Source organism: Micrasema longulum, unplaced genomic scaffold, assembly GCF_059751315.1.
Source record: "Micrasema longulum isolate JH-2025_06_02 unplaced genomic scaffold, ASM5975131v1 h1tg001911l, whole genome shotgun sequence".
Lineage (NCBI taxonomy): Eukaryota > Metazoa > Arthropoda > Insecta > Trichoptera > Brachycentridae > Micrasema > Micrasema longulum.
The window spans coordinates 51,601-65,268 of record NW_028279085.1 but is presented as its reverse complement, the minus strand read 5'-3'; the positions used below and the strand labels follow the sequence as shown (position 1 = coordinate 65,268).

General features: G+C 31.9%; 1 protein-coding gene across 1 annotated transcript in view; it reads left to right on the top strand.

Moving 5' to 3' along the window:
- LOC148273568 (uncharacterized) overlaps window positions 1-13,668 on the top strand; it is a gene marked incomplete at its 3' end in the record, with an annotated part of 109,032 nt that overhangs the window by 79,835 nt on the left and 15,529 nt on the right. Inside the window, exon 2 of the mRNA XM_088238519.1 lies at window positions 7,196-7,367. Within this exon, the coding sequence (XP_088094645.1) occupies window positions 7,196-7,367 (172 nt within the window). The remainder of the gene's footprint in view (window positions 1-7,195; window positions 7,368-13,668) is intronic.

The following is a 13,668-nucleotide window of genomic DNA, read 5'->3' as shown; positions in this document are numbered from 1 at the left end:
CTGATATTCTCGTATTATGTCCATGTTGACTACAATTTTTTACTAGTTTTAGTTCTTCGTCTACAATTCGTACCCAACTACGCACAATTTTTTTCCCAAAAATTCAACTAAAAGAGACTTCAGGTTAATGATCAAAACACACTAAGGCGGCACTGCGCGGCGCGTCGCGACAACACGAAATATACTTCCAACTGTTTTGTATTAAAAACAAACACCACCATATTCCATCAATTCTTCCATATGTTAATTTTGTGACGTTAGAGCTGAAACCTGTATTGATCAGGATGAGATTCTGTCTGAATTATTACACCTACATAGGCAACGTCTGAAAATACTTTTCAATTTTTACACTTTTTTTGGACCAGCTGGTTTTATCAACATTATTATTTTTAGTTTTTATATATGTTCAAACATAGGCAGAATGGTAAATGTTACACAATGTGTAAATTGGCCACATAAACCAGCAAATGACAGGGCATTAGCCTTGTAAATGCCTTGACTTATATTCCCTTCAACAAAATGTTCTTCATCTCTATTGTAACATATTAAGATAAATAACTCCCAGGGGGGTTGAATCCAGTTCTTATCTACAAAAATTTGGACAAAATCAAAATATTGTTGAAAAAATATTATGGACCATTAATAACTATCGATTCGAAAAAAATATTTCAGGGTTCTGGTTTTGTGTTGCAAACATAACTTTAGGTTAAATACCATTTGTACACAGGAAGAAACAAAGCATAACAACCCGAAAATACACAATCATACAATTATTAGTTAAAAAATAACAGGACAACAAAACATTAGTATTTATTTGTAGCTGCTCGTCAAACTACGAGTATTATTAACAATTCAATCCCATAAATTAAAAAACTTTTTTATTTTTTACTATTATATCAAATTGCATTGTAGTATTGGCAAATACGCATTTCATAGAAACATATTTTTATTTTTTATTTTTCCTGATAATATATGCTTGCTTGTTTATTAATTTAACTTAAAAATGTCTTTCTTGCTTACCGTAACACTTTATTTATTGTTTGCTTTACATAATTTATTTCATAAGCTTATATTTTTGCATTTTTTGTTTATATGCTTACTGTTTTTCTTGCATACCTTTGTTATTATTGTTTTTTTTTTACCATGTAAAACTTTCTATCATATCCTTTTTATTTCATTTCACATATTTTTTCTATATATTCTGTGTTTATTATTTAATATGTTAGCATGTATTTCATTTTTATTTTTTGTAAATGCCTTTTGGGCGTTAATGAACAAAAAAAATAAATAAATAAGCAGCGGCATTTTAATCATTCTAAAGCTAGAATGTTCAAATGAAATGTTGAAATATGAATTTCCATCGAAACAAAGATGTCCTATTTCGCGAAATTAAATACTTCCTATTTCTGCAACGTCTGTTGTGTGTTCACGATAATTCTCCATTTATTTCCTTTTTGAGAAAATGAACGTTTCGTGAGACTATGCACTTGCTGTGCATTCCGTGATGCAGACTCCAGTGGACGGAATAAGACATCTTGCATGCCAGAAGATTCATTATGGTTAGCTTCAACTCGTACATAATTCACAACATTATACTTCTCACTGTGTAGAAACAAGTCTGAATGAAGTATTTAATCAAAAAGATTCGTACAATCGGAGGTATTCTGAATCAGGTAGAACAAATTGTTCATCTGGAAATAGGGAACATCTAACAAGTAATAAAGGTCTATAAAATACCGTTCAATAAAAAAAATGTTTTGCTTATTATTGGCAGCATAAAAAATACTTTTAAATTCGTAATTTTGAATTCCCGGAAAAACAATCATTTCATTTGCCACGCTACTAAAACGTCAGGATTCATATTTATTTATTCGTCGCCATTGAAATTTGGATAGAACAATATCACAAATCATGACATCAAAATAACCGAGGCCAAACACGTCGTGTTTTTCTACAAACGTATTCTTATTGAATTTCATTTATTTATCAAAACATTTCTCCACAATTTTCATTTTGATTTTAAAGATAAAATTAATAATTTTTCATCTCTTTCATACATTTTAATGGATATTCGTCGTATGTGATATTTTCTTATTATGTTTACTAAGGATGGAAAGATTGAGAAAGATATTTAAAGAACGGTGATCAATTAACTGAAATCTGCCTTGGCAAATAAATGTTTGTCGCAGGAGGAATAACTAGCAGCAGTTTACAATAGATTTCTGGTGCCAACCTTAATGTTTAACAGCGAAGTATGGAATTGTAAAAATAGTTATAGGCGTAGGTTGAATGGTGTCGTAATGTGATCTTTGAGGCAAATGTGTGGTAAAAGAATGTTTGATAGATGCACAAATGTCGAGATCCGTGAACTATGAAGGGCTGAAACATGTCTTATCAACAAAATCAAGAAAGGGATGCTGCGTTGGTTTGGACGTGTAGAGTGAATGGACAGCGAAAGAATGGCTAAAATGTTAAATGTTGATGAATGCAAAAAATGAGGAAGACCGAGAAAGACATGGCATGATTAAATCCAACAAGTATTTGAGGATGGACATGTCAAGAGTTGGAATAATCAGCGTGCGTGCATGAGAAGATGTATGAATGTAGAGGAAGCGAGGTTTGTATGTAAAGACAGAGTGATATGGCGTTCTATCCTCTCTGCCTACCCCTACAAACAAAAAATGGCGTGATGGTTTGTTTGCTGTTTGATTGTTTGATAAATAAATAAGACATTTGTGATTTTTTTCAGAGAAAAAGAAGAAGAAAATAATGATTTACGGGCGGTCATTGGCTGGTTTAAGCGACCACTTTACACACTGTGTTCACCATTTCGACCATGGTTGAACATTCATATTTCTTCTGTGCTTCATCTGTTAATTTTAGTAAAGTAAAGGAGCAGAAACCTCTATTGTTGTTAAGAGATTCATCTGATTGAATTATTTCACATACTAGGCAACGCCTGAAAACAGTTATCCAATTTTCTTACTTCTTGAATCAGTTGGTTTAATTTAAATATTTTGAGTTTGTTTAAATTTTGAAGACAAAAAACTAGATTTTACCATCTAGACTCTAGATCTAGAGAGTAAAATCCTTCTAGAGAGTTAATAAAATTAACAAATTTCAACAGAGATATAGAACATTTTAGAGAAGAAAATTTAAGAGTCTTAGCATTTACAGGACTTATGAATTTATACACTGTCTCATATTTATAATGTTGCCTATGTTGGAATATCCATATTAGTTTCTTCATATTCTTCCATCTGTTGATTTTAGAGAAGTAAAATATTGTTTTTTTTTTAAATATCAATAATTTTAAAAGCAAAAATATTAAATCTGTACAGATTCTTTAATATGCATAAATTCAATTGGTTGCGATTAAAAAAATGTATAATCGGAAACAAAATCACTCCATTTTTTTTTCCTCTTGTTATTTTCAGTACGGAATATTAAATAAGAAGGAATATGAAAATTCTGAAATATTTTTAGGTGCAGGTGAATTAAATAAATTAATGAAGATGAATATCACTAACATTAATAACGGTTTCAGCTCTTTTGCTTTGCGAAAGTCAAAAGACGGAAAATTGAAATAAAAATGAATGCTCAGACTTAGGCCGAATGATGAATGTTACACAGTCTGTAAAGTGGCCACTTCAACCTTGGGATGCATCTTGGAACACATTAGAGTATTAATTTTATTTAGGTTTTAAAACAATGCATCTGTATTTAATATAAGTACATAAAAGAAAATAGATGGTCATAAACAATACACAATAAATGCGATTTTGCGTGTAGTATTGAAGTACTGCTCGGCGTAACGAATTGGAAGAATTTTCTTTTGAATTTTACAGAAAATTAGGTTGCAACTTGGGTTTCAAATTCAGATAATGAACAAATCAATAATATGAACATAAACATATGAACACCTCTAATTTTTTAAGTGCCTAAGGCGTTGTATTAACCCATTTTTTTATTTGTACATATTTTTTTATTTAACATGTTGGACAAGTAACAATTGTTTACAAAGTATAAACATAATAAGGCGAAAGTACATGGGTATTATAAAGAAAATGAAACGAATAGCACATCAGAAAGAGGGAACCTCTTGTGTTTGGTCGGTTGACGATTGGCTTATTCATTTATTAATTTGTTTTACAGAAGTAGACAATCAACAATTATATATATCATGTATTTATATATTTTTTTATTATTAACAAAGACTTTAAGTTTTTTACCAGCTTATTAAATTAACGTCAAATTTCTCATTTCGCTGTGTAGACTACAGTAGAATATAGTGCTGTAGTTTTGTTCTTTAGTTTAGTGGGGGTAGTTTTATTTCTGGGTAAAACTTTAATACGCGAACTAACAGCATGACAAAAAGCTTTCAGAAATTATGAACTTGCAAGAATTAAGGTACAATATGTGATAAACTTTTTGCTTATTGAATTTTTGTACTGAAATTTCCAGGGAAATTAATTAAACTCTATTATGTTTTATGTTTTACATAAATATTGTTAAATATGATTTTATTTATAATCTAAAATTTCATTCATTTTATTTCACGGCAGTTTTAGTGCCTTAATTAAGTCTCGCATTCAGTCCTAGGGGAAATTAGATGGATAAAATGTTTTCTTAAGCGCAGTAAACATTAGAGCATTAATTTGTACTGCAAATTAAAAATGTAGAAAAAAAATACTTCGAACGGCGTCACTAGTTCATATAAATCAACCAATGAAAAAGGAGTTGCGAAAGATTATCTGTTTACTGCAAGTCAACGGACAAATCGGCCGAACTGACCAGAAGAAGCGGAAGAGAACTTGAGACGTCACGCGGAGTCATTTCAGAAATACAAAACTTTAAAAAAAAACATAGCGCTGATAATACGATGCATGAATTTCTTTGGTGTAGTTTAATAGTCTATAAACAAATTTTAAAAAAAGAAGTACTGAATTTCCTCCTTACAATTTACAATACCTATTTGTTTAATATTAAGTCTATTTTATTTTTTTTAGTCTTAGTACTCGGTCATTTGCTTTAGGTCTAGATAAGTTAAGTGCTTTAGGTCATGGATGTTAAGTCAACGATGAATCAAGCATAATTATTCAGAGTATTTTTGTTCCTGGATTTGTGTTGATTGATTTGCAGTGCCTAAAAATTGATTATCTGCGTCTCTTTCTTTAATATTTACGGTTTTTACGTCTGTTTTAACTGGTTGTGAAATGTTACGTTTAGTTCATGTTTTTTGGTGTTCTCCACAGAGTCGTCATTTGTGTGTCGTTTATATTTTCCGTTATTTCTTTATATAAATATTTAGTGGCTTTGTGGAAAATATTTTTAATTTGTTTACACTTAATTGCAATCGAAAAAAATAATGAGTGATCGAAATTTACAACTACCAAATTAGTTTAACTTTGAAGCAAATATTTATTTATCTGAATATATTGAAATGCGTACGTGTTTCAACTCTAAATTGTTGGAGTGAAATATCGCCGAGGCGTTTCTAGAAAGGTTCTCATTTCCTAAGAAAGAAAAAGTCACGTCCTTCTCTTATTTCAAACAACTTCCTTCGTATAGTATACAGCCTGGAGCAGATTTTACTCCTACTGCCTCAAACAAGGTTCAAAGAAAGTATAAATGTGAACGTTTGTGCTAAAAACGCCAAGCTTTGTGTACTTTTAGACTTTCCTCTCACAAACCAAGCATATCTGTTTAATCTTGGTTTTACAATATAAAGAAAGGGTGTTGAAGTTTGAGAGATAAGGAAACATGCAACCGACTTCCATTTTGTTCTGGAATCTGGCCAATTGGAGACGTATCGATACAGGTATATCAAATAACTCGGAGTGCATTTGCTTCGCCTGCATGCCTCGAATTCCAATGCCTGTGCTTCTGTTATTTGCTTTGTGGTTGCAAAAATCAGTTTCTCGAACACACGGGAATACGTGGTTTCTTTACGTCACATTTGGTTCTCTTCCAAGACAATCACAATCAAAATGCACTTTATCAAAATGGCGGGGAAATATCGTTAAATAAATATGTTTGTCTCTGGAAAGCGTACAACTTCACCGATGATTTATCGGGTTTTAGATTGAAACTTGAGCTTTTTCAAATGGAACACGGAAATCCTTTTAGTTTGCCAGTATTCATTCAATTTGAAATATGAATTGAGTAAGAACAGACGCTCAAACAACATTTTCCTGAAGCGTGGAACCTTCGTAGGAAGATAAGAGTATAAAACCATGTCTATATAAACAGTAAATTCTCCATGGGAAACGTCTCATTTAATATTCAAACGGATAATATTACATTAATACTTATTTCAACTATATTTCAACATATTTACCTAATGCGGAGTGTTTATTTTTGAAAAGATTACATTTCTGTCTTCGTTTTATATACGTCTGAAGAACCAAAAAACCTTGGATTCTGTATAAGAATATTCAAGAAAGAAATAACATTTTAAACATAGTAAATTGTTTAATGCTTTCAGCATATATAAAATTGTTGATATTTTATTATTCTTTAAAAAATCGATTACTCTATTCACAAAACCAAATTATTTATTTATATGTATTAAATCGACTAGTACCGACCATCTACATTTATTTCAAGAGAGAGGGAAAACATTTTTGAGAAGGGCCTGTCATTGTTACGCAGTGTGTAAAGTGACCACTTAAACTAGCCAATGACCTTGACTTTTATAATCCCTTCTCAAAAATGTTATCCCTCTCTGTTGCAACAAATTTAAATCTTAATATCTCCATAGGGAAGAAATCCACCCTGTCTACAAACATTTTGACATACTCAAAACTTCAAATTACATCATGAAAATTGTGCTATAAAAATTACAGACAAGTGCAATTTCATAATACAATAAAAACTAACTTTTTACCAGATTACTTTATATTAATGTAATATGTAAATACTAGAAGCGCAGCGTATATCCGTGCGTGGTTTGGGAATTAAGTTGCGGTTACGTGTCTTCAGCACGTTAAGTAGAAAGAACTAAAAAAATAATCTCTCTTTTTCTTTACTTATTAAGAATCAAGTAATAAAATATAGAATTATCGCACGTAAAGTAACACAAAATACTAAAATTTCTTGAAAGAGTCTTATCTAGTTTTAAATCCTCGCTTTTTTCAACATTTAAATAATATTTGCATATTAAGAGAAAAAACAAAACCTTCATTTCTTACAGAAGTTCCGCCGAGAGTTGAAGTGCCCGCTCCTGAGGAAGAATCGGTATGGGGCAATGCAGGACTCTGCGAAAGGGAGCTACGGGCACTACACAGAAGTGTCCCAGCACTGCGGAGGAGGGACCTGGACACTCTGGCGATAAGACAACACTTCTACCCGGAAGGCGGCTGGGGGTAAGTCAATCGATCGCATGCATTCGAAATGTTCCGTTAGGCCATGTGTTAAGTGTTTGCTTAAAGAATGACGACGTCCCGTACCAAATATAACTTTATTATTTATCCCAAAAACATTGGTGGTCACTTTGCGCGTTTTCGATTGGCTACTCATAGACAGGAGTTGTGATAAAAATGACACTGATAGCATGCTTCAGAAATGTGTTTAATTTTCGGTAAGTGTAAATAGAAATGTCATTACAACAGGCCAAAGTGCCTAATTCCACCCAAATTTGAGAAAAATTACATTTAAATTCATAATTCTGATCTCACCGCTAATGTAAAATTTTTAGTTTACTCTCCCTTAGAAGGCTACAAAATTCTATTCCATTAGTACCAAATGCTCTCTCGTACAACCGTTATTATTACCTTTTCTATTTTACGCTTATGATATTATGCCTAACTAAAATCTAGGTTTCATTGTCCCGATTTTCGCACCTTAAAACTGAACCGATTTTATTTTTGTTTTTTGATTAATAGTATCAGAATAAAATTTTCTGTGTTTTTAATAACCTTTTCTGTTTGTCAAAATTATTTATTATATTTGTATACAGTAAATCTGAAAACGACAGATACAATTGTGCGCTTCTTTGGGTTTTCGGATGGTCCTAGCTTCCATAAAAAAATATTTATTAAAAAAACAAAACGATAGAGACCCAAAGATAAATATCTATATTTAAAAGAAAAAATACTTCTTTTGAGCCATAATCCAGGGAAAAAATACAGAAATACATTTGTATAAGAAAATTCAGACCCTGACTGATTTAAGCTGTGACCTACATGATAAACTTAAACTACTTCAGAACACTTACGTAAGATTCATATTTGGTCTTAGAAAATATTATTCTATATTATATATGTATCAAACTATCGTAGACAACTGAAATTACTCAAAATTTAACAGTAATTTTTCTTAAATAAATTTTATTTTCCTATCGTTTTTTTTATTTTTTTTTATTTATTAATAAAACATATAAGACATGAATATCATGATATTATATTCCCAGGAGTTGTACAAGAAAACTCATTTGGGACGGTACATAAAAAAAATAGTACATTTCTTGTAACAATACATAGTATACATTTAAACAATAAAAATTTAAACAAATTTTAACAATCTATGAACTTAATATTAAAAAAGGAAAGAAAACATTTAAACAATCTGTGAACTTAATATTAAAGAAGAAAATAAAAACATTCAAACAATCTGTGAACTTAATATTAAAAAAGAAAAGAAAAACATTTAAACCTAAAACACAATATGTAAACTATTCATAGAAACTGAGCTAAAAACTATCACTTTCAAAAAGATTCAAGAAATAGGTCTTCATTTCTGGTCTTTGAGATTTACCACTCGACATTTCATTTTTAAGGTCATCAGGCAGTTTATTAAATTGTATACGACCAATGTATTCCAGAGACCTTTTGCCGAACTTCGTGGAACAAAATTTAGAAATGTGAAGATTTTTTGCATGTCGTGTATTATAGTTGTGAATTTCATGATTAAATGTAAGTTTTAAATTTGTGTGAGCAGAAAAGTTTATGATGTTTGAAATAGTGTTAGTGATGTCATACAGTGCCATTACCTTGAAAGGAAGTATTTTTGTGTTACGATAAATATCCTTGACATGGCAATCCCATTTCAAACCAAGAATGCTTCTCAGAGCTCGGTTTTGAAGAACTTGAATCTCAGAGATCTGGTTTTTGTTAGTGAAACCCCAAATACAGCATAAATAGGATAGGTGAGAATGTATCATAGCGTAATAGACGGCAAACAAAACAGAGTGAGGAAGCAGACCACGAAGTCTATGCAAAACGCCAGTTACGGGTACTATTTTTGATTTAACATGTTCATATTGGTATTTCCATGAAAGTTGAGAGTCAACATATAGTCCTAAGTATTTAGTAACATTGGTCTTTTCAATATAGCCAGCTCCTAGAGAAATATTAATTTTCAAATCCTGTTTGTTCCCAAAAATCATATATGATGTTTTTTTCATATTCAAACTTAATTTGTTTAATCGCATCCAGTCGGCAAGACTATCGAAATCTGTCTTCATTATTTTTTCTAGTTATTTTAGGTTACTATTATGATAAAAAATGACAGTATCATCGGCATACAATTGAAGAGTCCCCTTTAACCCCCACTTAGTGATATCATTAATATAAATAAGGAACAAGAGTGGACCAAGGATTGACCCCTGCGGAACTCCACAAGTTATCCTACCTCGATCACTAGATTCTTTTCCGATTTGAACCGCACAGTATCTGTCAGTGAGATAGCTTCGAAATATTTTCAAAGGTATGCCAACTATGCCTAAGTGTTTCAACTTATCCAATAGAATCTCATGGTCCACAGTGTCGAAAGCTTTTTTTAAGTCTATAAATATAGCTGCAGCAAATTCACCAACATCTATTTTTGTTGTAGATTTAAGACAAAGTCATAAGCAGCACATTTAGTATTTGAAAACTTTCGAAATCCATACTGTTGGGACGTAAGAATTTTATTGTCGGTCAAGAATTTAGTGAGCCTATCTTTTAAAATTAGTTCAAATATTTTAGAAAATACTGGGAGTATCGAGATAGGCCGGTAATTAGAAACGTCTTTTTTGCAGTCATCTTTATGAATTGGAATTATTTTAGCTATCTTCAGTTGGTCCGGAAACATACCACACGACAATGTTAAATAATAATTTATGTTTTGAAGATTATGTCGGTCAAAACCTACCACGTCGTTGTTTGATCCGAGGTCTAATTTTCACTAGGTCTCACATTAGATGAGCAAAGTAGGGTAAAAAGTTTTACTATCCTGGCAACACTAACAAAATGTCTATTTTGTTATCTTCGATAATCTGACAGATGGAAAAATAATTCAATTTTTTAGTTATGCATTTGCTACTTACACATTCATTTGCTAATTACACATAAAATGTGATCCCACCCTGTTTCTTTAAGATTCCAGCATTATTTCTACACTCTTAAACGTCACAACACGGCATTTTGCACGGCACGGTTGAATTCAAATCGGAAGTTGCGTACTGAGCGAGGTCTACAAAGAAACTAATCGGTCAAAACGTAAAACCACTCTTTTCAGAGTAGTTAAGTCGCTTTCTGTTTGATGCGCGTGTGAGTTTTCTGGACTATTCTTAATTCAATGCCATCACTGTTAAATTTTGAGTTGAAATTTTAATCCAAAATTCCTTCTCCTTTTTAAGCTCATATACTGTATTGCGGCTTGAGTTGATCAAAAATGTTTTTACAACAACTTTGCTTAAAACGCATCTCTAAAAACATTTCCTATATCTACTCTCCTCTCTTCCTCTCTTTTTATTATTTTTTTGTTATGGAAAACTAGTATCGTTATTGTATTTATTTACACCTTATCACATTTTGCTAGTTTTATTAGTATTATTCTCATTTGGAAAACCCTTTATACATGATTTCATGTAATATCCCTAAGGAGTTTTTGGAAATATGACATAGGGACATGCAGATAAGAATATTTATTTACTTACGTATCATCATCATTCCCTTTTCGCACCTAATGGTATGGTGCACAGGGCATAGCATTGGTACACTAATCGCAGCGTATCTTGATATTTTTCTTTGTTACATGAAGGTAAAATGATCAGTCTTGCGCTTCAGGTACCAGTCTAGAAACTTTAAAATATTCTGGTGTTAAAACACCGTTTTTAAATCAATATTTCTTATCAACCATGCCAGGAATCAAACCCAAGACCTCTCGCATGGTAGGTTAACGTACTGACCATTACACCACGAGGCCGACGTAATTACTTACGTATATATACTATTATTTATAATAACTGAAGAAAAACTATGGTCAAAGGTAATCGCATACAAAATTATGTACATGACATTTTTTTTTCTTCTTAGCTATTAAGAGTATTAAAATTACATGTTATACATAATACAAGCTAAAAAGGAAGTTTAAAAACGTTTTTTTTTATTTTACCAACTATTTTAGCTTTTTCACCAGAAGCCAAGCGTCTCAGATTACAACTTCGCATTGGTGTAAGGTAATCGTTCGCGATTTTGTTAGCATTCAATAGCGGGAATAAAGCTACCAAAGCTGCTCGCAATATATTTTTAATACTCTAATGAAAAAAAATATTTTTACGGTATAACCGCAGGTAACTCGGTATATTTGAAAATCTTAATAAAAAATCTACAAAATAACTTTATGTAAAAGCTTTGTTACTATACGCACGTAAACATTACTCTCTACCTTCCGATACAAATACAAGAGTTACAAGTTACTCCACGCTGACGCTGCAAAAAAATAAATACAACCTTCGGTCAAAGAGGATTGGCCTACTACTCGGTTAAAGTGTACAATCTACTTTCATTATCCATAAGGACAATAAATAAGTTCTCAAAATATAAAATTGCTATTAAGAAATGGATAGTGGAGGTGAGTTGCGCACGGATCGATGAGTGGATCAAGCCAAATAGGTAAAATGTGTGTACTGTTTATGAAATTTGTTCTATTGGTCTATATACATTGGTGTTTTTAATGATTATTTTAGTTTTTTATTGTTTATTATTTTAATAATAATTAGGTTAATTGGATTAATTTCTTTTTTTTATTGTTATTATTTATTATGTTAACTTTGTTAAATAGCTAATCTTTGGCATGTTTCACATTTTGTAAAATGTTTCCCTCGGCACGGGACACCCCAGTGAGGGAACATTATTCTGTATAAAAAAAGAATACAAACAATGTAAAAGTATTAATAAATAAATAAACTGTATATTTATTCAACAATGTTTGATTATGTCCAAATGCTTGCAGACTGGCTGGATTTCCTCCGTAGGGAGTTGTTCATATTTAAATTTATTTCAACAGAGAGGGAAAAGTTTTCGAGAAGAAATTTGGAAGTCTAGGCATTTACAGGGCTTATGACCTGTCATTGGCTGGTTTAAGTGGCCACTTTACACACTGTGTAACATTCACCATTCTGCCCATGTTTGAACATCCACATTTCCTCAACTCTTCCATCTGTTGACTTTTGTGAAGTGAAAGAGCTGAAACCTTTATCACGTGGGTGAGATTCATCCGGCTGAACCAAATCACCTACTAGGCAACGCCTGGAAACAATTTTCCAATTTTTATACTTCTTCTTTTACCAGGTAGTAATTCAACAATGTTTGATTATGTCCAAATGCTTGCAGACTGGCTGGATTTCCTCCCTAGGGAGTTGTTCATATTTAAATTTATTTCAACAGAGAGGGAAAAAGTTTTCGGGAAGAAATTTGGAAGTCTAGGCATTTACAGGGCTTATGACCTGTCATTGGCTGGTTTAAGTGGCCACTTTACACACTGTGTAACATTCACCATTCTGCCCATGTTTGAACATCCACATTTCCTCAACTCTTCCATCTGTTTACTTTTGTGAAGTGAAAGAGCTGAAACCTTTATCACGTGGGTGAGATTCATCCGGCTAAACCAAATCACCTACTAGGCAACGCCTGGAAACAATTTTCCAATTTTTATACTTCTTCTTTTACCAGGTAGTAATTCAACAATGTTTGATTATGTCCAAATGCTTGCAGACTGGCTGGATTTCCTCCCTAGGGAGTTGTTCATATTTAAATTTATTTCAACAGAGAGGGAAAAAGTTTTCGAGAAGAAATTTGGAAGTCTAGGCATTTACAGGGCTTATGACCTGTCATTGGCTGGTTTAAGTGGCCACTTTATTTAAACGTGATAAAGGTTTCAGCTCTTTCACTTCACAAAAGTCAACAGATGGAAGAGTTGAGGAAATGTGGATGTTCAAACATGGGCAGAATGGTGAATGTTACACAGTGTGTAAAGTGGCCACTTAAACCAGCCAATGACAGGTCATAAGCCCTGTAAATGCCTAGACTTCCAAATTTCTTCTCGAAAACTTTTTCCCTCTCTGTTGAAATAAATTGTATATTTATTGTTCATGCATTTTTATTTTTCCGTGGCATACACTATCATCTGTTTAGGACATATATTGTATTTTGAAGAAATCTACAGCCTTATTATATTAACATAAATGTCTGTCATCCCTTTTTAATGGGAAAGTTCAGGATTATTTTTTTTTATGTGTTAAAAGACTATGAGGGCCCTATTATCTGCAATTTCGTACATCAATGAAAAATTTCACCATACAATAACTAAATATTGTTTAGGTAGCACTAAACCTTGTTTTGAGTAGGTCCAAAGACATGCTGGATTTCCTCCCTAGGGAGTTATTATATCTTAATTTTTTGC